At 34.6% G+C, this 24,824-nt stretch overlaps 1 protein-coding gene across 3 annotated transcripts; it reads left to right on the top strand.

Moving 5' to 3' along the window:
- The first annotated feature begins 571 nt into the window (after positions 1–571).
- Ack (activated Cdc42 kinase) lies at positions 572–24,818 on the top strand. 3 transcript variants are annotated; one of them, XM_071725167.1, is made up of 4 exons: positions 572–663; positions 793–1,042; positions 14,939–16,978; positions 22,845–24,818. In XM_071725167.1, exons 3-4 carry the CDS (start codon positions 15,014–15,016, stop codon positions 24,684–24,686), a joined length of 3,807 nt encoding a protein of 1,268 aa, XP_071581268.1. In that variant the 5' UTR covers positions 572–663; positions 793–1,042; positions 14,939–15,013; the 3' UTR covers positions 24,687–24,818. The 3 variants fall into 3 exon arrangements, with proteins under 3 accessions (XP_071581268.1, XP_071581267.1, XP_071581269.1); XM_071725168.1 differs by having other exon boundaries at positions 590–689; XM_071725166.1 differs by having other exon boundaries at positions 576–1,042.
- Positions 24,819–24,824: the final 6 nt, after the last annotated feature.

Raw genomic sequence — 24,824 nt, 5'->3', positions numbered from 1 at the left:
TGGACGAACCTTCGGGAACACTAGCGCCTTCTTCTTTTAACACGAATAACTAAAAATCTATATTTCGGCTAGGTATACATGGTTTATAAATAATTAATTAAAATTATCTGGATGACTCACAAACCTTTTTAATCACACTTCATAACTCTTCATACGAAATACAAACGATTCGATATAAAAACTTTGTTTAATTTATCTATTCCGGCTAAGTGCATGGTGAAAAAATGATTAATTAATTACAATTAACTGAATGACTCACAAACCTTTTTAATTGCACTTCAAAAGTCTTCATACGAAATACAAACGATTTCATATGTAGATTCTTTTACCGGACATTCATTTCCGGTCAAATACATACGAATGGATGTTTTGATTGGTCGCGACGGATGACGCGACGCGTGACGCGCTCAGTGGAAACTCAGCCTTAAACCAAGATCAAAATTAACCTGCGTTGATAGAAATGGACATTAGCATTACTTCTAGGGACTTTAAAGGGTGCATCGCATGACGCCCTCTTGTGCGAAAGAATTGAGTGATTGTATGCGTCTCTTCTCGCGCTTCTCACTTCGCACTGCTTCATGCTTGCACTGTAAAATAGTGTAAAATCCATACAACTTTTATAGTTTTTCGTTTCTCTTCTTTGTACTCCGCTCTGCCTCGTGCGTAAGTGAAATCGTCGACGGCTGCGAGTAATTACAATCGATGATCTTTCGACTGTGCAGTTGCGTTAACGACGATCATTAAGTACGCGTATAGGGATCGTTTCTGCAGCTGTGATCGTTATGCTTTTAGGTTAGGACGTAATAATCAGAGAATGTGTATTGCATTGGAAAATCGTCGAGTGAAAGTGCTTATTATCGGAAATTTTTTATTGAGCAAAGGACCGACAACGTTATTCTTGAGCATCCTAAAACAGACAGCATTCTAGAAAATGTTTCGTAAAAAACTTCAGCGGAGGAATTGGCGGTTTCTCCGTGGGTGAATCTCCTCTAGCATTCATCGCTTCTCGGACAAAAGAAAATGTCATAAGTGAGATCCGCAGGTTGGTGTTATTTTAAAGCTATCTTTTTGAATTGTTATACAGGATTTAACAAAAGGTAGATTGTCTGAACAGATCAGTAATTTATAGATCCGTTTGTCTTGTTGATTGTTATATCTTGCAAAGTTATAGGAGGCAAAAATAAAAAAAAGAGCTTAAAGAGCACACAAATATTACCAACATATTTATCAATTTTTTTTTATTTTGAAAAAGAATAGATTGTTTCCTGTACATTATTATCTATATAAAATGATTGTTAAATGTTAAAGTATCTAAAAAAGAAGATGAATATATAACTGGAGATGAGATTAAATTTCACTATGTATTTGAAAATCCGAGTCAAGTCCAATAATTAAGTTTCATTTTCTAGGATTCGAATAATATTTATTGTATTATATATATATATATATATAAAATTGAAGAAAAAAGGGCTATCAGGGTCGAACGCGGATCTTAGTGCGTGATGTCACTCATTAGATTTACTTGTTAACGCAGCCAGATCCTGCTTTGCTATTGGTTACATTTTATCTAATATTTCTCTCATCGACTTTACTCACTATGTATTATCCGCACTGTTGTTTTGACTCGTGACACGCTTACTTTCGGAATGATTGTCATTTTGTCGCTGTTGGTGTGTCGAGGAGACCGCTAAGTCTCCTCGCGAATCATTTTGTCTCTACACGGTTTTATGTCCCACATTGTTCGGCCTTTTGGTGAGTTGCTGTAGTTTTCTTTTTATTACATGACTCTTACAAAGATAATTTTCAGATATCGATCATTTGGTCAGTGTTTCCGACAATTCTAATCGGTAAACTTGCCAATGGGCATTTAGAACGTTGTGACAAATTATTGTTATTGCTGAAGATGGCTCGAATGGAGCCGAAACGTACTGTATTTTGAAGAATAAATCTAATGAGTGACATCACGCACTAAGATCCGCGTTCGACCCTGATAGCCCTTTTTTCTTCAATTTTTGAATTTTGAGGGTTTACTAGTAATTTATTTAATTATATATATATATATATATATATATATGTATTTTTTTTATATTTGCTGCAACTTTCTATATCTTAAATGGCTACTTAAAAGCTGACTACACACACAGATATATATCAAGAAACGGAATTGTGACACTGTCTCATGAGACATGTCTCATTGTGTCTAGGTATGTCTCCAAAGGTTTCATGCGGTATCAATAAGTATCAACAAATATCGATACATGAATCTAGTCTCCCGCTGTCGATGGAATACATAGAGACTGAAACAATGATACTGAGATATGTCTCAGCTTGTTTTCGAGTGTGTATGGTAATATCGCGGCAGATCCCCGCTAATCGCCACTGTAAAGTTGACACCTCATTTCCAAAAATTATGTACTCAGTACCTGCTCAATACCTGCTACATATTGCGGTGTGTGTATAGTACACATGATCTGAGACATGTCTTATCGAGACGGTATCACGATACTGTTTCTTGATACCTACATATCTCTGTGTGTGTGTGGAGCCCGCTAAAGTTGTAATTTGGAAAAAAAAATTATTACAAGAGACATAAGATCAAATAGTAAGATCAAAATCTTCGAAGCACTCTCCCATAAAACCATATCTTTTGGTTTTTATGTATCTTTTTCTTAACAAGTTCTTAAGAACACACTGAATCAATTTTGATCATTTTTTTCTTATATCTCTGCAAATATATGAACTACGATCTTTCGATTTTAGAAAATTCTTATTTTATCAAAAATTACAAGCGATCAATATTATGGGCTGCGTTCCAAAATTCATTCTGGGTAACTAAAATCTATAGTTTACGTTACGTACACTATAGCATTTTAGTTAACTAAAGTGAATTTTGGAACGCAGTCATGAAAAACTGATATTTTTTTTAATAATTAAAATTAAAAACAAAAATCTTATTTAAAAGAAAGCATGCATCAAAAGATAGCTAATTATGATACTATAAGAAAAAGAAAAAAAAAGATTTGAATGTGTTATTTTAGTAATGAGAAAATGGAACTCAAAGATATGTAGTTTTGTTCTACAATATGTAGTTTTGCAACTGAATCCTTTGCTTTAAGGATTTCTGATATTTTACGAAGGTAAAAAAGGACTCCAAATACATAAAACGCATTTGAAAGTGTATTTGCAATAAGAATTTATCAAAAATCTATGCAACAAAATAGTATTGGGATCTGACATTCGTCGCCATGACATCTGGTGGTCGAAAGTGAAAGCACTGACCTCTTACAGATCTCGTGGCATTGTACAGGCTTGACGTGCGGTCGTACTGGCTTTGCGTTACTGGCTTTGCGTTACTGGCTTTGTATTTTTATTAATATGGAATTTTCTCCGCGTTGTAAATCTACGAGCAGAATTAAGTGTTCAATTCGCGGTTGTAAAAGTAAGGTTGATCGTAATTTAAATGTTCGATTTTATCTCTGGAAAATTTAATTTGGCAGTTGGATTTTTGATATTTTTTATTTTATTTCACATGATGAGTAATAGCAAGTAGTTTATTAAAATGTTAAACACATATATCATCTTATATCAACTTTTAAAATAAACTTTATCACATTAACATGTTAACATTAATATAAATATATACTAATTCTTTTAACTTTTTCTGTATCTTATAATCCTATATCTAATGACTTCCTATATCTAATGACTTTCTATATCTTATAACTTTTAACCCTTTTGTATTTCTGAAAACTTTTGTATATAATCTTTTATATAACCTTTAATCATTTCTATATCTTATAACTTTTAACTCTTTTATAATCCTATGACTCGAATGTTTTCACTAGCATTTTTTATTGAACTTTCAGTTCTTAAACAGATTTCATGCAACATAATGCCATAGTATACTTTTTTAAATTCTTTTAACATTGTGGTAAGAAATATTTCATTTCGATTCACCCTTAGAATAAATAAATTTTTATCAAAAGTAGAATATATATCACAAACGAAGTTGACTTTAAATTGAGCACTGCCATTCCTAATTGCACCTGTCCATAATATCGATGTTTTTCTTTCAAATAAATTTTTTTTTAGGGGGGGGGGAAGTTTAATTAAAGATAAAGAAAATATTTATTTGAAAGAAAAACATCGATATTATGGACAGGTGCAATTAGGAATGGCAGTGCTCAATTTAAAGTCAACTTCGTTTGTGATATATATTCTACTTTTGATAAAAATTTATTTATTCTAAGGGTGAATCGAAATGAAATATTTCTTACCACAATGTTAAAAGAATTAAAAAAAGTATACTATGGCATTATGTTGCATGAAATCTGTTTAAGAACTGAAAGTTCAATAAAAGATGCTAGTGAAAACATTGAGTCATAGGATTATAAAAGAGTTAAAAGTTATAAATAAAATATAGAAATGATTACAAAATTATATAAAAGATTACATACAAAAGTGTTCAGAAATATAAAGAGTTAAAAGTTATAAGATATAGAAAGTCATTAGATATAGGAAGTCATTAGATATAGGATTATAAAAGATATAGAAAAAGTTAAAAGAATGAGAATATTAGTATATTTATTAGTATATTTAAGAACATTAATATATTTATATTAATGTTAACATGTTAATGTGATAAAGTTTATTTTAAAAGTTGATATAAGATGATATATGTGTTTAACATTTTAAGAAACTACTTGCTATTACTCATTATGTGAAATAAAATAAAAAATATCAAAAATCCAACTGCCAAATTAAATTTTTGAGAGATAAAATCGAACATTTAAATTACGATCAACCTTACTTTTACAACCGCGAATTGAACACTTAATTCTGCTCGTAGATTTACAACGCAGAGAAAATTCCATATTAATAAAAATACAAAGCCAGTAACGCAAAGCCAGTACGACCGCACGTCAAGCCTGTACAATGCCACGAGATCTGTAAGAGGTCAGTGCTTTCACTTTCGACCACCAGATGTCATGGCGACGAATATCAGATCCCAATAGCAATGTTTACTAATTTTAAAATTATTTATCAATTTAAAAAATTCTTGAAAAACCTAAAAATTAATTGCTTAAAAATGTATGTATAATTAGTGGATATGCAATCAACTCGATTATATCCTATCCTATTATAATTGATATTAATTGTCGTATTTTGCGCAAGTTGTAAGAGATAAGAGTCAAAAAGAAAAACAAGAAAATGTTTAAGTGGAGATAACACCTTTGAACACGAGAAAAGATGAGTGCGGTAAATTGCTTACACAATTACTCAGCAAGTATAAATAATTTTTTAAAAATAGTTTCTCTATACATTTAGGAAGAAAATGTAATGTCGAACATGTTTGGACATGTAAAAATGTTTGTTTATTAAATAATACAGGCTGAAAGAAAAGCTTTTTTGTCATGTAATGTGTGTGTGAATCTGGCATCTCATTTTGCGGAAACTCACAAACTATTGAGAGTTCTGGCTTCCTTTTTAATTATAGTTTCAATTGAAGTTTCCGATACGTTATAAACAAATAGTTTTGCCTATCGACCTATACTCTATAGTATGGACTTCGCGATCCCTACTTTATTTGCATACGAAACACGTTCTAAAATATGAGTCAGATAGAGCACGTGTGCGGCCAATCTCTGTCTCTTTTCGACCAATATTACAGTGTTGTGTAGAATGCGATAGATAATGGCCGCAATCGCCTGCTGTCCTTCTTGTACATTGATACATACTTTCGACTTACATCACGCAGTCCATACTATAGGTCGATGGTTTTGCCCATTAAACAGAAAAAATGACGTGTGTGAAGCTAGCATCTCAAGTGTTAGCATCTCGCAAATAAACTGCAAATTCACTTGCATAGTTCCACAGTTCCTGATAAGTTTTAACAATAGTTCTGATGAATTTACTATTAAAATCGCGTTTTTAAGAAATGAGATGCTAACTTCCAAAAACACCTGATAGCATCTCATCGTATTTCGAATACATGATCACGGAGGAGTAAGATTCCATAGAGTTCTCCAGTCTAGACACATTCTGTCAATAGTTCTGACGATTAACTCCGTAGAAAATAATTTATAATTACAAAACCCATCTGATCCCATGTGTATGAAGCTGGCGTGGAAACTCACTAATTGTTTACAATTCTAGAGTTTCTCTATGAGTTAAACAAATAGTTCCGACCATTAAAGCAAAAGAATTGATTCAGACAAAAAGTTGACTAAGACGACAACTTCACGCTGCGTCTCAATTTGTCTTACAGCAGTTCCCTTATACTATATCTCATCAGATTTTGATTTGCAGTTAAAGACGAGTTCTATAAAGAGTTCTGCAGTTTAAAACCAAAAACATCGATTAAAATAACGTAAAAACTATCGAATATAGTGTAACAAATATGTCAAGCTGAACGATTTTTCAGAGTTCTGGCTTTTCCAAGATAGTTCTGTATAATTATGAATACATTTATGCATTTTTTAAAGAATTCTAGACACTATCAACGTTGTGTTTTCAAAAAAATTAATACTGCTCGGAAAGTGCATTTTAAGAGAAATAAAGGTGAGATGCTGGTCAATATTCGATAGTTTTAGTCATCGTAAAATATTTTTCATGCAGTTCTAAACATATTTAACAACTTCCTAAAGAGTTCTAGGCACTACCAACGTTGTGTTATTTTTTAAATAATTAATACTGCCCGGAAAATGCATTTTAATACAGATAAAGGTGAGATGCTGGACGATATTCGATAGTTCTAGTCATCGTAAAATATTTTTCGCGCAGTTCTAAACGTATTTAACAATTTCCTAAAGAGTTCTGGGCACTACCAACGTTGTGTTATTTTTTAAATAATTAATACTGCCTGGAAAATGCATTTTAAGGCAGATAAGATGGTCACTGTGAAGTTGGCACCTCATTTTCAAAAATCGGAAATTTTATTAAGAGTTCCATTTGCACTCACAATAGTTCTACAGTTCCTGATAGATTTCAGAAATAGTTCCGTCGATTTAGATAAAAATATAACGATTGAAAAAAATGAGGTGCTAACTTTTCGTGACACCTCAAGTTTCGAAAATATTTATTTTTATCACGGAATTCTATAGTTCTTGAAGAGTTCTATAGTTCCTGATAGGTTTTAGCGATAGTTCTGGTCTTTAAGTATTTTTAAATAATTTTTTAATCTGACCGCTGGCACCTCAAGTTTCAAAAAATTGATTTTTATTATGGAATTCTATAGTTCTCGAAGAGTTCTACAGTTCCTGATAGGTTTTAGCAACAGTTCTGGACTCTAAATAGTTTTTCAACAATTTTTTACTGTTACCGCTGGCACCGCACACAAGAGTAAAGTCATGAATCGCAGGCAGTTCCGATCGACTTTTTGACAGTTCCCAATAGTTCTCGCATAGTTCCAACAGTTTTTATAGGTTTTAGCAACAGTTCCGGCCTCTAAATATTTTTTTAACAATTTTTTACTGTTACCGCTGGCACCGCACACAAGAGTAAAGTCATGAATCGCAGGCAGTTCCGATCGACTTTTTGACAGTTCCCAATAGTTCTCGCATAGTTCCAACAGTTTTTATAGGTTTTAGCAACAGTTCCGGCCTCTAAATATTTTTTAAATAATTTTTTACCGTTACCGCTGGCACCGCACACAAGAGTAAAGTCATGAATCGCAGGCAGTTTTGATCGACTTTTTGACAGTTCCCAATAGTTCTCGCATAGTTTTTGCTCTCGCATTGACTTTACTCTTGTGTGCGGTGCCAGCGGTAACAGTAAAAAATTATTTAAAAAATATTTAGAAGCCGGAACTGTTGCTAAAACCTATAAAAACTGTTGGAACTATGCGAGAATTATCGAGAACTGTCAAGAAGTCGATCGAAACTGCCTGCGATTCATGACTTTACTCTTGTGTGCGGTGCCAGCGGTAACAGTAAAAAATTGTTAAAAAAATATTTTGAGGCCGGAACTGTTGCTAAAACCTATAAAAACTGTTGGAACTATGCGAGAACTATCGAGAACTGTCAAGAAGTCGATCGAAACTGCCTGCGATTCATGACTTTACTCTTGTGTGCGGTGCCAGCGGTAACAGTAAAAAATTGTTAAAAAAATATTTCGAGGCCGGAACTGTTGCTAAAACCTATAAAAACTGTTGGAACTATGCGAGAACTATCGAGAACTGTCAAAAAGTCGATCGAAACTGCCTGCGATTCATGACTTTACTCTTGTGTGCGGTGCCAGCGGTAACAGTAAAAAATTGTTAAAAAAATATTTTGAAGCCGGAACTGTTGCTAAAACCTATAAAAACTGTTGGAACTATGCGAGAACTATCGAGAACTGTCAAAAAGTCGATCGAAATTGCCTGCGATTCATGACTTTACTCTTGTGTGCGGTGCCAGCGGTCACAGTAAAAAATTGTTAAAAAAATATTTAGAGGCCGGAACTGTTGCTAAAATTTATAAAAACTGTTGGAACTATGCGAGAACTATCGAGAACTGTCAAGAAGTCGATCGAAACTGCCTGCGATTTATGACTTTACTCTTGTGTGCGGTGCCAGCGGTAACAGTAAAAAATTATTTAAAAAATATTTAGAGGCCGGAACTGTTGCTAAAATCTATAAAAATCTGTTGGAACTATGCGAGAACTATCGAGAACTGTCAAAAAGTTGATCGAAACTGCCTGCGATTCATGACTTTACTCTTGTGTGCGGTGCCAGCGGTAACAGTAAAAAATTGTTAAAAAAATTTTTCGAAGCCGGAACTGTTGCTAAAACCTATAAAAACTGTTGGAACTATGCGAGAACTATCGAGAACTGTCAAAAAGTCGATCGAAATTGCCTGCGATTCATGACTTTACTCTTGTGTGCGGTGCCAGCGGTCACAGTAAAAAATTGTTGAAAAACTATTTAGAGTCCAGAACTGTTGCTAAAACCTATCAGGAACTGTAGAACTCTTCGAGAACTATAGAATTCCATGATAAAAATCAATTTTTTTTGAAACTTGAGGTGCCAGCGGTCAGATTAAAAAATTATTTAAAAATACTTAAAGACCAGAACTATCGCTAAAACCTATCAGGAACTATAGAACTCTTCCAGAACTATAGAATTCCGTGATAAAAATAAATATTTTCGAAACTTGAGGTGTCACGGGAAGTTAGCACCTCATTTTTTTGAAGCGTTATATTTTTATCTAAATCGACGGAACTATTTCTGAAATCTATCAGGAACTGTAGAACTATTGTGGGTGCAAATGGAACTCTTAATAAAATTTCCGATTTTTGAAAATAAGGTGCCAACTTCACAGTGGCAGTAACAATGGCAAGTGGGACTAACAATAAGTTAATCTCTAACGTCATCTATATCTAAGAAGTTCTTCTGTGATTCTCAGCTAGGGTTTCTTAGTCTTTTCGAGGCTAACAATAAATTGTCAATTTTAATCTGCTATTTTGCACCAGGCTTATGAGATTGCTCACTCTTTTTTCTTCTGGAACCTTAGACTTAAGAAACATAAAACCCCAGGGATCTCTGTATTAATTAGAGAAAAAAAAAGAAAGTCATCGGGGGGATACGGGAAAATGAGGTATATTAAGCTATTTAATTGTAACTATTGTAAGTCAAATTATCAGAACACAATAAATTTATATATACAATTAATTTGCTAATTTTTGGTTTCAAAAGTAATTTTTTGCTGCAACTATTAAGGAGGTTGTAAGGAGAATGCAATATGTTCAGAATGGCAACTTTGTGATATAATTTTATTTACAAATAATGGTTACATGTGAATTTTTACCTCTATTAAAAAATGGGAGGGTCCAGCTTAATGGCAAGCTGTATCAGAAAATGGTCCTATATAGAAGACAAGTATACTATAATTTAGTGCTAATTAAGTGCTCTAAGATAACGATACATTGACAGAATATAACATTTTTTAAAATATACCACTATATACTGAACACGATTGGAATTTAGTGCTAGCTGCATCACGATTAAAATAATGATCGGTTGAAATAAATTTTGCATATCTCTATCCACGCACGCACGCACGCACGCACGCATACACAGGCACACACCAGCATGACCAGCATGACCGTACACATCAAGGACTACCATGAGCCGATGAACCCATTTTTCTGTTGTTTAACACTCTGTAACTCGAAAACTGTCCATTTGTGGACTTCGTGCCCATAGACACTTTTCATAGACGTCACGAACTACATCATACTAAATTTTTAGTCAATTTGACCGGGAACCATTTTTCCGTGGTTTTGTGCGGGGTCTTTTCTCTGAATTACTTGACAATTGTGAAAAGAGTACTTCTAATTCATTGAAGAGAATTTCGTTTTTAATTCCTCCGAAAATGACTTTATGATGATAGTTTTCAGAATTGTTTAAAAAACCACACCAATTTCCACAGTTCTCATGATAATTGAATGCGTGATAAGGAATATTTTTAATCGCAGCTGATAATTCTGACAAATTTCCTTTGTGCTGGTGTAAAGTATAAGTAAAACAACGATGTAGATATTTGATTGAATCAGTTGTAAGTTCCTTGTCAGGGTCTTTCTGTCAGTAGAAAGTTTGTACAGTATGCTCTTAACGCCTTTTGAAGTATGATTAATATTGGAAAATTTAACAATTTCATGTGTGCTGTTTTTCCTAATTGAAGCAATACTGGTACTGTCATTATCACCAACGACAATACCGACCTCCAAATTTGCTGATTTTAACACAGAGCTCTCATTAACCAATTTGTTAGCAGAATATGGCTCCATAGTCTTAGCACTTCCATAAAAATTGTTGCGACAATCGTGATCTTTATTATGTCCTTTATCACATAAGCGACATTTCCTGTTGCATGTTATGAAGTCTAAGACTTGACCTGATTCCCTTCCGATGATTCCAGTATAACCATTTAAACTATTATACCGAAAACCTGAACCGCGTTTACTCCAGCCTGTATCAATTGAGACTTGGATTCGTAATGTATCTTCAGATGTGATGTTTTCGTTACTACTTCTGCTAGGGCATAAAAACCCACTCTGGAGACGTTGAGGCCTAATAGAAACATGCAACAAATTGTAATTGGTTGTAGTAAAGAAACCTTTTATAGGAAATCATTGTATTTAATGTAAAAAAAACATTCTTATTGTCTTAAGTACCTATCGTAAAGATTTATCATCTTGCACGTTTTATCGTAATAAAGAGTGATGGCAAAAAGACCTGTTTTTTCGCCCATTTTTTGGACCTCGAATTTCAAACTTTTTTTATGCCAAATAGTACCTACTATATGATGGGACATTAATCCCAAAGTTTGTTTTAAAAATTAAAAGTTTATATTTAAGACTTTTACATAAATTAACATTTATGCTTTGCATTTTAACTGCATTGCATCCCATATTTCTTCAAAATTTTAGATCAATATTGTTCAAAATTTTAATGTTTTAGATTGGCAGCACTCCATGTTTCCTTTGTTAAAAGCGTTACCCCTCTCACTTCCCACATCAGCCTTACAACCTCCTTAAAAAGTTACGAAGGGCTAGATAGCTTAAGATTAAGCTATCATGCCATTGTAAAAAATAACATTTACATAGGTCAAAGCAAAAAATTAATAAAACTAAAATTATTTGCCATTTTTTGCTACTTTTTACTTTTAAAAATATTTTTTTTGCTTCAGTTTTTCAGAGGATACCAAGAACAAAATACGACGCTCAAGAGAAAAGCGCATTAAACAAATTAGTTGCTCGCATTATTATGGCATCAGAATGTTCTCTGAATTATTTATTCTCAAAATATCCAGGTGCCGATTTTTTGCTTGTAAAATAAGTTTAAAAAATTTATATTTTATCAAGCCATAGTAAAAAGTAGCATATACATAAGTCAAAGCAAAAAATTAATAATACTAAAATTACTTGCTATTTTTTTGCTTACTTTTAAGTAAATTCAGCTTACATAGCTTAATATACCTTAAAATTATGTGGTGCTCGGCACTTAATTAGGATGTAACTTGCACGATTGGCAAAATGTTAACGATAAAGTTTTTAAGATTAAACTCTTGCAGTCAATATATAAGGAAATTAATAAATTTTGCTTTTACGGAGAGCACGAAGAAAAATGTGAAGAGTTCAACCCTGCAATTTTTTTGTTTTCCAGGTGCTAAAAATTTCAATATTGTTTAGTCCGATAAAGGGCAAAATATTCCTAAAGAATTACCTTATTAAAAATGTTCAAGCATTAACACAATATAAAATCCAAAAATCGACTTTTTGGTTTTTTTTAAGGTTTTGTCTCGCCTTGACGCTTTGACTGCGTTTGTAAGCACTCCACAAAAATTCCTATTACGTCAGCGCTTTTAGGCGCTCAGTATTTACTTCGTTTTTTTACGGGAATGATTTTAGCAATCCACTGTTGGCTGACTTTATATAAATAACATTATATAAACAACCTGTAAAACGCGCGAGAGTACTCCATACATGGTAACTGCTGTAGCTCAGTTATACATAACAAGCGTCTTACTTCTAGAGTAGTTTGTGATCAAAGGTTTAAGGCTTTATAAAATTAAAATATCAATAATCTATAAAAGATATCAAGAATTTTAAGTTATGAAAATAAAATTTACAAGGATCGAAATTTTTATGAAATATATATAAAAATTTAATAATTGTACAATCTAAAAAACTAAAACTTGAAGTTTTCTGTTGAAGAATTTTCTATAGGTCTAGATCATCTATTAAGAGTACCTATATTAAGATTGCTTATTAAGATTGTTTATTAAGATTGCCCATTAGAATTCAAAATTTAAATTTAAAATCTATAAAAGTTGAAACAATTATAATGGATAGTAATAAAGATACAAGAGAAGGCTCGTATGATTTAAAATCACCTAAATAACAAAGAGCTTAGAGCTATGACTGGATGTTTGTGTCGACAATAATATTTCTGTGTGAATTTTTAATACTTATTCAAACTCAGTGAACTGCGCCGAAAATTGTTTGATCTTGAAACACAGCCCTAGTTTTGTAGTTTTGTTATAAAGTTTTGAGCAGTACATAGTACATACATAGTACAACATTAAATTTACTTAAATCGATTGATTAATCGATTTAAGTATGTGAATTTACTGTTCCAACAAATAGGCCAGTCATATTAGACATCAAATCGTCCAATTAATCTTCCCAGGTTGCAACCACCATAAATCGCTTTGATTTGAGGTGCTATAAGTGGGATTTATTTTGCTTCGCAAAATTAACGCGGAATAAAAAGTTATTAACAATATTATGAACAAAAAACACGATTTTTTTATTTTTTCTCAAATATCTCGAAAACTAAGCAAGATAGGGTAACTAACTATACGTACCTTTTTTGTAGAGCGTAAAATTATCTACAATAATGATCTGAACAACATTTATCGTCAAGTCAGTCGTTTAGCTTGCACGCGCCGTCAAAGTCCGAGACTCGGATCCCGAAAACCCTCGATTTCATCGTTTTTTTGATGTTGCGCCGGTGATTTTTTTCCGTCATTTAAAATGGAATTAAAAATCCCCAAAAAATCACACATCATCTGAGAATTACAAAAAATACTTTTCATGATTCAACTGATTTTTTAGACCCTTTTTCTTTAGTTTGTAGCTATGTAAGCAAAAAATTTTGATTTTTTGGAATAGTCTTAGTTTCTCGCTGTTTTCAGGCCTTAGAATTTATTTGAGACGAATTTTATCGTATGCATCTTGTTGTGGACGAAATTTGCAACAAAAAAGGACCCTTGTATTTTTTTCGTACGACGAACGCTGATTTTTTTATTGACGCGCAAAGTTATCCAATATTGCGCACAGGTCGGATAACGCTTGTTTTACACTAAAATAATTATTTTTTATTAAAATTTACGTGATTTTTCGCATTATTATTGAACCATATTGTAAAGCCGTTTTTTGCAATATGGTTTAATAATAATGCGAAAAATTACGTGAATTTTAATGGAAAATAATTATTTTAGTGTAAAACAAGCGTTATCTGACCTGTGCGCAATATTGGATAACTTTGCGCGTCAATAAAAAAATCAGCGTTTGTCGTACGAAAAAAATACAAGGGTCCTTTTTTGTTGCAAATTTCGTCCACAGCAAGATGCATACAATAAAATTTGTCTCAAATAAATTTTAAGGCCTGAAAACAGCGAAAAACTAAGACTATTCAAAAAAATCTAAATTTTTTGCTTACATAGCTACAAACTAAAGAAAAAGGGTCTAAAGAATCGGTTACACTGTGAAAAGTATTCTTTGTAGTTCTCAGATAATGTGTGATTTTTAGGGGATTTTTAATTCCATTTTAAATGATGGAAAAAAATCACCGGCGCAACATCAAGAAAACGATAAAATCGAGGGTTTTTAGTATCCGAGTCTCGGAGTTTGACGGTGCGTGCAAGCTAAATGACTGACTTGACGATCAATGTTGTTCAGATCATTATTGTAGATAATTTTACGCTCTACAAAAAAGGTACGTATAGTTAGTTACCCTATCTTGCTTAGTTTTCGAGATATTTGAGAAAAAAAAAATCGCGTTTTTGTTGATAATATTGTTAATAACTTTTTATTGCGCGTTAATTTTGCGAAGCAAAATAAATCCCACTTATAGCACCTCAAATCAAAGCGATTCATGGTGGTTGCAACCTGGGAAAATTAATTGGACGATTCGATGTCTAATATGACTGGCCTAAAAACTAGAACTGTGTTTCAAGACGGAGAAATTTTTAGCGCGTAGTTCACTGAATTGGAATAAGTACCTATTAAAAATTCACACAGAAATATTATTATCGACACGAACATCCAGTCACGGCTCTAAGCTCTTTATAATGGGTAGATTATAAAATTTAAAATATATGAATAGTAGGATACATCGATCAAACATACAAGGGTATCGACGCAAATCTAATTGTTATATCTCTTTTTTTAGGTTCCTATATATATTGAAGACATCCATATATTTCTGAGTATAAGATATCTCAGTAAATAAAGAAATACAGCTATTATGGCGGACGAGGAAGGTACAGAGTGGCTTCAGGAACTGCTACATGATGTGCAGCTCTCTCAGTTCTTTACACGAATTCGAGACGATCTACAGATTACTCGTCTGCATCATTTTGATTACGTCCAAGCAGAAGATTTGGAGAAGATTGGTCTAGGTAAACCTGGCGTCAGACGTCTGTTGGATGCGGTAAAGAAGAGACGAAACGCTCAATGGAAGAAGAGTTTAATTACCAAAATTAAACCTGGTGGCAGCAGTAAAAGCAACAAGCGATCCTCGCAGCCGATCGAAACTTCCTCGGTGCTGACATGTCTCATACAAGACAAAGATGTGACACTGTCCGTTAAATTAGGCGATGGAAGCTTTGGTGTAGTGAGAAGAGGGGAATGGACTTCTCCTTCAGGACGAACTTTGCCCGTCGCTGTGAAAGTCCTCAAAGCAGATGCCCTCACACAGCCGAGTGTTATAGAAGACTTTGTTTCGGAAGTTCAGGCAATGCACACTTTGGATCATCATAATCTTATTAGATTGTATGGTGTGGTGTTGTCGCAGCCGATGATGATGGTGACTGAGCTCGCGCCTTTAGGCGCATTACTTGATTATTTACGACAGCAATGCGACAGAATCTCGATTCTCACGCTCTGTAATTATGCGTTACAAGTTGCCACAGGTATGGCGTATCTAGAAGCGAAGCGTTTTCTACATCGCGACCTGGCATGCAGAAATGTCCTGTTGAGTACCATCGATAAAATCAAAATCGGCGACTTCGGTTTGATGAGAGCGCTTCCTCAACAAGAAGACTGCTATGTCATGACGGAACATAAAAAAGTACCTTTTCCCTGGTGTGCCCCCGAGTCTCTCAAGGCTCGACATTTTAGTCACGCGTCAGACGTCTGGATGTTTGGTGTGACACTGTGGGAGATGTTAACGTTTGGCGAGGAACCCTGGCTGGGCTTGAACGGTTCCGAAATTTTGCGTAAAATCGATCGCGAGGGCGAGCGGCTTCACGAGCCAGAAGCAATGCCTCCATATATATACGAGCTGATGCTTCGTTGCTGGGCGAGAGAACCTTCAGAGAGACCGACATTTGCTTCGTTGAAAGAGTCCTTGACTAGTATGGTACCGTCTGTAATGAAGGCTCTAACCGCCTTCGAGGAGGCCGGCAAAATGTCCATCGAGACGGGAGACCAGATTGCAATCATCGACGGGCGCCCGGAAAATTACTGGTGGAAAGGTCAGAATCAGCGAACTTTTCAAATAGCGCATTTTCCGCGTTGTCTGGTTGATCCAATGCGCCGAAAGCAGCCAGAAGACATTAGCAAGCCATTGGAGAATTCTTTCATTCATACAGGACATGGAGCGCCCTTTGGCAAGAGCTGGGGCAGCCCCGTTTACATCGACGATGTATATTTAAGAAATCCAATGGATCCTCCGGATGTACTGGTGGCAGCCTCGGCTGACAATCAGACAAAAAAGAAATTCTCTTGTGGTACTCCACGTACCAGAAAACAATTCAATTACACGAAATTGCACAACGATGCTAGGTCGAGCCCTATCAAGGTCTCGCAAGTGTCATCGGCCTCAGACATTAGCCAAGAAGATACTCTGATCGATTTGTCCGCCGAGGAATCGGCAAACACAAGCATCTACGATCAAAAGGTCTCATGTAAACGAGTAATTAACATTCTGGATGAACCTATCGATGGCGAGAGGTTTTCCTGGCAGGATGAGGAAGGCAGAACATATGCTAATTTTCCTGGTAACGTGGCTCCTGCGTATTCTGATCCTTTTGATACTTCTGCGGTATTCATGAAGCCACCACATTCGCGGTATTATAGTCATGTGCCTGCTGAAGTTGCTAATCGTTATCTGAAGACACAGACGTATGGAAACGTGAGTGATCAAGAGGGAGGAGATAATGTTCAAGATACCGTGAATTGTTTTGTCCTTAATTCTGCTGATACAGAGGTACGTTCTTATAGTGATGTATTGGAGACACATTTTCGAATTACTCGTAATGTGTGATAAAAAAATCTCGAAGTTTAAAATGTAATTATTATTCAGACCAAATATTATTTAAAATCAAGAGTTTTCTGAATATTTTGAATGTTTTAAAAGTTAACTATTGTTACAATATAATTATAATATATATCTATATATATAAGGTGTCTCCTAGATTTTACCTTTAATAGTATATTCTATGAGCAGAAATAAATGTTTTGTAAACATATAGGTTTTGTTTGTTTTATTAGAAAGTTATAGCAAAAATATGAAATGTGTAAGAAACAATTTCACTTAAATTTGCATTTCAAAGTGCCGCGTACCCAATGTCAATATTTTTATTTTGTACTGTAAGCTATACATCGATGTAATATTGAATTTATCACCCTAGACTTTGAATCCGTCAAGCGTAATTGCATTGATAAAGACTGTGTGATTCGGCACTCTTCTGTTAAGGAATCTGTTGATATTCTCTAATAGAAGCTCCCATTGCATTCCCTGTACACAAACCATACACAAAATAAATATCCGTGTATTCTTCGTTTGTGAAAATGTGAAAATTTGTGGCATTTTGGGATAACGTTCTACAAACTACAAAGTACTGCTCGTTACCAGTACTCATACAAGTTTTTTTGAAATGATTGCCTTTAATCATCTCAAATAATAAATATGACTAGAACAAGCGGATAAGATAAACATCATCGAATGGCATATCTCTTGTGTATACGGCGTGTCACTTATCTAGACCGGCAAGACCGTTATTATTTCTTTAATATGAAAGTCTAACTTTCTAATAAAGCATTTTGAGACCTATGTTTATATAACATTTTTTTCTTATTTCTGCTCATAGAACATACTACTACTACTATTACAGTTTGTACGAAAAATCTGAGACCCTCCCTGGGTTCCGTAAAGCACATATACGCGCATTTATCTATAGCATATGTAACGTTTACTATAGAAAATGCGCGCATATGCGCTTTACAGAATCCAGAGCCTGTATATATGCATTATAAATGCTATACATATATAGATGCTCATAAAAATAAATATGTAAATTCTTTAGATTATTATAAATTAATATAAGTAAATATTCTTATTTGTGGCAAAATTAACAATAAAATTTTGTTTAAAGCAAAAAATGTAGATAATAAAAAGAGGAACAGTATATAAATAACACATATTTAAATAAAACTTTATTATTGTGTAGGTATATACGAGTAATAAAAAAATAGAATTTTTTTCCTTTTTTAGCGCCATATCTTAGCCTTCCATAAAAACAATCTTTTTTTGTCTAAAAAAAACGCAAAATTTTTTCAATAAATTTTAAGAGAATGTAAATAATGCATAATCAAAAATTATATCGTTAAATTTTTGTTATGTAGACGGATTAACAGGGGAGATGTATTCAGTTCTATAAACTGTCTACTAATTTAATATATATATCAATATTGTACAGCTATGTGCAGTCACATGTAAATCATTATGTATGAAAATTGATATTAAATTGCAATTACATAGACTGTTGCTAAATGAAATACACGAAAGCTAAAGTAAATGCGTCGGTAACATTACTAACAATATCTGAAGCCATTTTTGAAGCAATTCCATCATATGAAGATGCGAGTTAACTTGAATATTATACTTAAAACTGAAGGTTACTGAAAGTCTTGAATAACTTGAAAAGTTGGAGTCTCGAATGTCTTAGAAAAAAATCTCATAGAAAATCTTTTCTAGGAAATGTTGAAACATTAAAAATTCTTAAACATAAAATTTTTATGTTTATAAAGAAAGAATTAAAATATGCATAGACAGTGAATTTTCTACACATTAATAACGAGTTAATTTACAAAAGAAATATATGTATAGGATTTATACTCTAATTGTGTGTAGAGCCTATATAAAGACAGAAGTGACTGCGGACCTTCACCTTCAGCCATATTGGGACCGCTCCAGTTCTGTCAAACTCAACTACCTCTAACCTAATCAATAAGGCAACGTTCCGATATTAGGGCCAAAGCACATAACATGGCATAGCAATATACGACGGTCGTAATCCCCGACCTGACAGATCAGGATATATACGCCAAAGCTTGTGCGTTACTTACGTCCACGACTACGACTGTCATATGTGCTTTGGCCCTAATTCGCTGCCAGTACTGAAAATCTATAGTTTACGTTACATACTTTTCAGTACTTACAGTAAATACAGAAATGCAGCCTAAATGCTAGCTGTAAATATCCAAATATATTAACTTCCAAAATTCTTTGCTTTGTCAGTGAAAAATTAACACAGGTTGTATTTTTGACCAAACTGACATTTATTCTTAAGTTAACTCGACGTTTCGACACTGGTTTTGTGTCCTTATCAAGAGATTTCTATCTCATTGTGTACCGTTGAACGTACAATGCGAAAAGCTGGTAACAAAATTTATTTATTGATAGGTGTACAACGTTTGGCGCGATGCTCACCGGTCGCGCGTACCATATACGGCGGGCACTTGTCAATTATATAATCGTTTGACTGTTCAGCGCTTCGTATTAATATTTCTCGGAGGCACTCCACGTTCATTTAAGATAAAAATACGCAAATAAAATATAATGAGTATGTTAGTGACTAGGCGAACTCTGAGCGATCTGACTATTCGTTCGGCGGTGGTTGGAGCGACTGACTGTGCCGCGGTCTCGAATACCACGCATTCGGCGATCTTCCCCCGGTTCGACAATTCGCGCACGAGGCCCACGCGTGATCGGGTCGTGCGGCATCAACCGTTACGATAATACAATATATAATACATACACTCATACTGTTCGCAAATTGCATTAGCCACCCACAAAGTTCTTGCAGTTCTACTAACATTGTCAAATTCTTATCTTAAAAAAGGTCGCACTCCAGAGCGAGCCGCAGTCATGATGTGAACGGAACCAACCGGCGACACGTCGTTCCGGATCGAAAGACAGCGACTGACACTCAGTCGCTGTCTTTCGATCCGGAACGACGTGTCGCCGGTTGGTTCCGTTCACATCATGACTGCGGCTCGCTCTGGAGTGCGACCTTTTTTAAGATAAGAATTTGACAATGTTAGTAGAACTGCAAGAACTTTGTGGGTGGCTAATGCAATTTGCGAACAGTATGAGATAGAAATCTCTTGATAAGGACACAAAACCAGTGTCGAAACGTCGAGTTAACTTAAGAATAAATGTCAGTTTGGTCAAAAATACAACCTGTGTATATTAACTTCATTCTCCACTGCGGTCTCAATATGGCTGCTTCAATTAAGTGGGGGCAACAATCAATCAGAAATCGCGACGCCGGAGCCACTTCTCTCTTTATATATGACTACGTTTACACAGCGGCTTTTAATCCGATTTAGGCTACACACACACACACACACACACACACACACACACACACACACACACACACACACACACACACACACACACATTCCGATATTCACTGTCAGTACTGAATATCTATATTTTTCTATATTTTACGTCACGTATACTATAGATGTTCAGTACTGACAGTTGCTGACAGTAAATATCGGAATGCAGCCTTAGTAACTACCGTATACTATCTGATCCAAAATTTTTCTTCTTTTGATCATAACGATCATTTAAATATGAACCTATTTCGATACTCTAAACATTTAAAACAATTTTTGATATATACTGCTCAAAAAAATTAAGGGATTACTTTTTCTCAGTAAATTTGTGCCCATTTTTGCCACAAACAGCGAATTAACGTAAAAAATTTTTAAAAAAGGATTTTACAGGACAAACTCTCTACTATAAGGTGCTTTTGTTCAATTTTTACTCAGGTTAATACTCAAAGACGTGATCAGCTTTGAATAAGGACGTATTTAAGATATCCAAAATCTTAGAATTTGCAGTCTTCCGCCTAACAAAAAAATTGGTGAATATAATCATTGATACCATCTCAAAGTACGGACTTTGCCCTTTCAAATGAAAAAAAAAGCTGTCCTATGTTTATTATTTAGCGAGATATAGCAATTTAAAGTAACCCCTGTTTTTTTATGATTTTAGCACGATACCGGCTTTTGCGTAATGTGATGTGCACCATGGGAAGGTTATTTGGTCGGATTTTGCACATTATGTATGTATGTGTATGTGTGTGGAATGTACATGTGTTTGTGTGTACATGTAGAGTTTTTTATTTTTTATTTTGTTATATTTATTTATTTATAATTTTTTTTTTAGTAAGAAGAGTGTTATCACCTCTTCGCCGTATTACCTCGCGCAATCTTAATCTCATATTGATGCATTTTTTTTACATCAAATTGAGAAATTTTATTCCAAATTTGACGCAGTGCCTCTTCAATCTGATGTAAAAAAATGTATCAATATGAAATCAAAATTGCGCGAGGTGATACGGCGAAAAGGTGGCAACACTTCTTACTAAAAAAAACCTCTGTGCACACATATACATGTACACTCCAAACACATACACATACGTACATGATGTGCAAAATCCGATCAAGCAACCTCCCCGTGGTGCACATCAGGTTACGCAAATGCTGGCGGTGAAATCGCGCTAAAATAAAAAAAAATAGAGATTACTTTAAATTGCGATATCTCGCTAAATAATCGGCGTAGGACAGGTTTGGTTTTTTTTCCATTTGAAAGGGCAAAGTCCGTACTTTGAGATGGTATCAATAGGTCTGTTCGTTTTAGCTAAACTTCTTGCACAGTTCATCTTTCCTCTTTTTTTTTTTACGTTGAGATAAAAAGAGAAAAGATAAACCGTGCAAGATTATGTTCGGCAGTTTTTTTGGCGAAATTTTTAGGCGGTGGAAGACTGCAAATTTCAAGATTTTGGATATATCAAATACATCCTTATTCAAAGTTAACCACGCCTTTAAGTACTAACCTGAGTAAAAATTGAACATAAGCACCTTAAAGTAGACAGTTTGCCCTGTAAAACCATTTTTTAAACTTTTTTTTACGTTAATTATTTATCGCTGAGTAATAATTACAGTTTAAAAATTGGGCAAAAGTTTAAGAGAAACGTAATTCCCTAATTTTTTTGAGCAGTGTATATTGTATACTAAAAGTTGTAGTTTAAATATCGAAGAAACTCATATCTAAATGATTATTATGATCAAAAGAAGAAAAATTTTTCATCGGATAGTATACAGTAGTTATTAAACCGGATTACAAACCGCACCGTGTAAACCTAGTCTAGGACTCTAATTGTGTGCTTTTGGTATCAAAGTAATTTTAATTTTTGCACTCTCTAAGGGGCTTTTTTCGTAAGGCAAAGAGTCTTTCTATAACTCTTATAAAATTGCAAAACTGGATAAATTAATCACGTATGCTAAATGCTTTTTTTATGTATTATATCAAAGTAATTTCTATTTTTGCTGCGGATAATCCTTAAAAAACATTCCTTCTAAAGCAAAAAACGGCAAGTGTCATTAAGGATTGTAACACGAACTTGATTGTAATCTAATCAACTTTCTATCGAAATAATTATTTTTTGGCTAAACGAAAGAAACGCAAAAAATTTTTCAAACGAATCAAGAAAACAACAGTTACATAACTATTGTTATATTTTCTTTATGTTATGAGGTTAACAATAACATGGTTTTCTAAAAATATCGCGGTATGTACATTCACAGAATTTATGTTAAAGTTATTTAAAATTTAATAACTTTTTTTTAAACAATTTGCATAAATTTTTGAAAAATAATTTATTTAAGTGAATTGAAAAGAGTTATAACTAAAAATAAATAAATTAATTTTTAGTTACCTGTATTTTATACTATTACTATCTGTATACTATTTTATTTCGTTATTCTTTTCCCAGGAGACTCGGCAATACTCGATGAATTTAAACAAGGGGTGTCAGCAGGACCCATTAAATTTGAATGTGAACGTGAAAGATAACGACGTCGCAAATCACTATAGCGAAATAGATAAGGTCAGCCCATGTGGATCGAATTGGTCTACCTGGCCGGAGGATCTGCGAAATACTTCCACCTCGCAGACGTATGTTAATGTTTCTAACAGTAGACCCACATCGTCGTTCGCTATTCCAACTCCACCGCCTCCTCCTCTTCCTCCTTCCCTTGGCCCGAACGTGAGCCCGCCGAAGCCTAAGTCCAATTGCGAGCTCGCGCAGAGCATGAATGAGCTGTCTTTGACTGTTAATTCCGATCATCAAGAAGTTGCCGCTGTTGTCAAGAAACTGGATCCGCTCTTTTTGGCCGAGTTGGAGAAGCATTTGGGCGAGAAGGAAGCAACGAAGAACATGAACGCTAGCAACGATAAACGCCAACAGCCGGGAATTGTTTCCGGGAATTATTTGAACTGCTCATCGTTAGAGAAGCTGCAACAGAATACGTCTACTCAGCAGCAAATTTCAACGGTGGAAGATGCTGCTAGGCCTTTGTCGATCATTCCGGCATTGAAGCCACCACCACAGGGAAAACCGAGATCGCCAGTTGCAACAATGGATCGAGCAAACGCTTCATCGACGCCACCTAGCAAAGTGCAGAACTCCTGGCAGCTGAAGAGCATAAATGTTCAAAGACCGCGACTCCATAATGACCAATGTGTGTCAGAATCGGCCACTGAGGCTATAGTGAACCAAATTTGGCAGCAAACACAAACTCTATCCCAACAGCCAAATGTTTGTCTGGTCAGTTTGGCTGCTAACCAGATGTTAATGTCCGATTCGGTGTCCCAAGCGAGCGTTAATAATCGGCTTCAAGAAGTCACTGGCAATGCTTCCGGTAGTGATATAAACGATCAAAATCAGTATGGTTCTTGCAATGTTACCAAGGCTACTTTTATACAGACACAAGATTGTGTGTCAAATCAGAATTATCCTCAAAACATGTTGCACGTCAATCAGGATAATATCAATCTGCTTGAAGGAACCTCCGATAATATTACCGACAACATGAACGAGACTCAACACGGACCTTGCAATGTCGCCAAGACCGCGTTTAACCAAATACAAGTCTGTTCGTCAAACAATCAAAGTTATCTTCAAAATGCATTGGGCGTTGACCAAGATGTTGTCAATTTGCGACAGACTGTCATTAGTAGCATCTCCAATGCCAGGAATTATCCTCAGTGCGATGCAGCCAATGTTCCTAAAGCGAATCAAACCCAGGCTTGCTCGTTAACTGATGGGAGTCAGAATTATCTTCATAATATCGGTTTTAATCTACTTCAAACGACTGACAATCATGTTTCCGACAAGAGCGTGAGCGAATTCTCCCAGCACGGACATTGCAATATTTCCAAGGCTGCTTCCAATCAGGCGCAGATCTATTCGTCGTCAAATCAAAATTACTTATCGAGCGTGGCGCCAATTCCTCATCTGGGTGATTTTGTGTTGCCCCAAACCTGTCTTCAAAACGTGCCAATATTGTCCAGCTCAAGTAACACTCACGGAATCACCCATATACAGAACGATTTGCAGCAATCCCAACATTTAAAGCCCGCTACATTTTTATCTGAACAAGTATATGCTGAATTAAAACAAACGGTATGTAATATTTTAAATAAAAATTTTACAGTTTTACAGAAGAGAAATATAATATTCGCTACAAGTTTTTTGTTATTAACAAGAAGGACGCCGCATGATTTACATGAAAAAAAGTTTTCGATCAATTTGCTTAAATTTTTAATATTGTAATTTTCGTGTTTCTTATGAAAAGTTTGCAATTTTATCAACTTTCTATGACTAGTTTCTGAACTATTGGAATTTGAAAGTCGCCTTCACAAGAACCGTTCGTATGTTTGCATTTGTGTGTGCTTACTCGCATATATATAT

This window comes from Temnothorax nylanderi, unplaced genomic scaffold (assembly GCF_030848795.1).
Source record: "Temnothorax nylanderi isolate EJ_2023f unplaced genomic scaffold, tnyl_v1.0 TNYL_tig0932_pilon, whole genome shotgun sequence".
In the NCBI taxonomy this organism is placed as follows: Eukaryota; Metazoa; Arthropoda; class Insecta; order Hymenoptera; family Formicidae; genus Temnothorax; species Temnothorax nylanderi.
The sequence above is the reverse complement of the archived record's forward strand: the minus strand, read 5'-3'. Positions and strand labels throughout refer to the sequence as shown.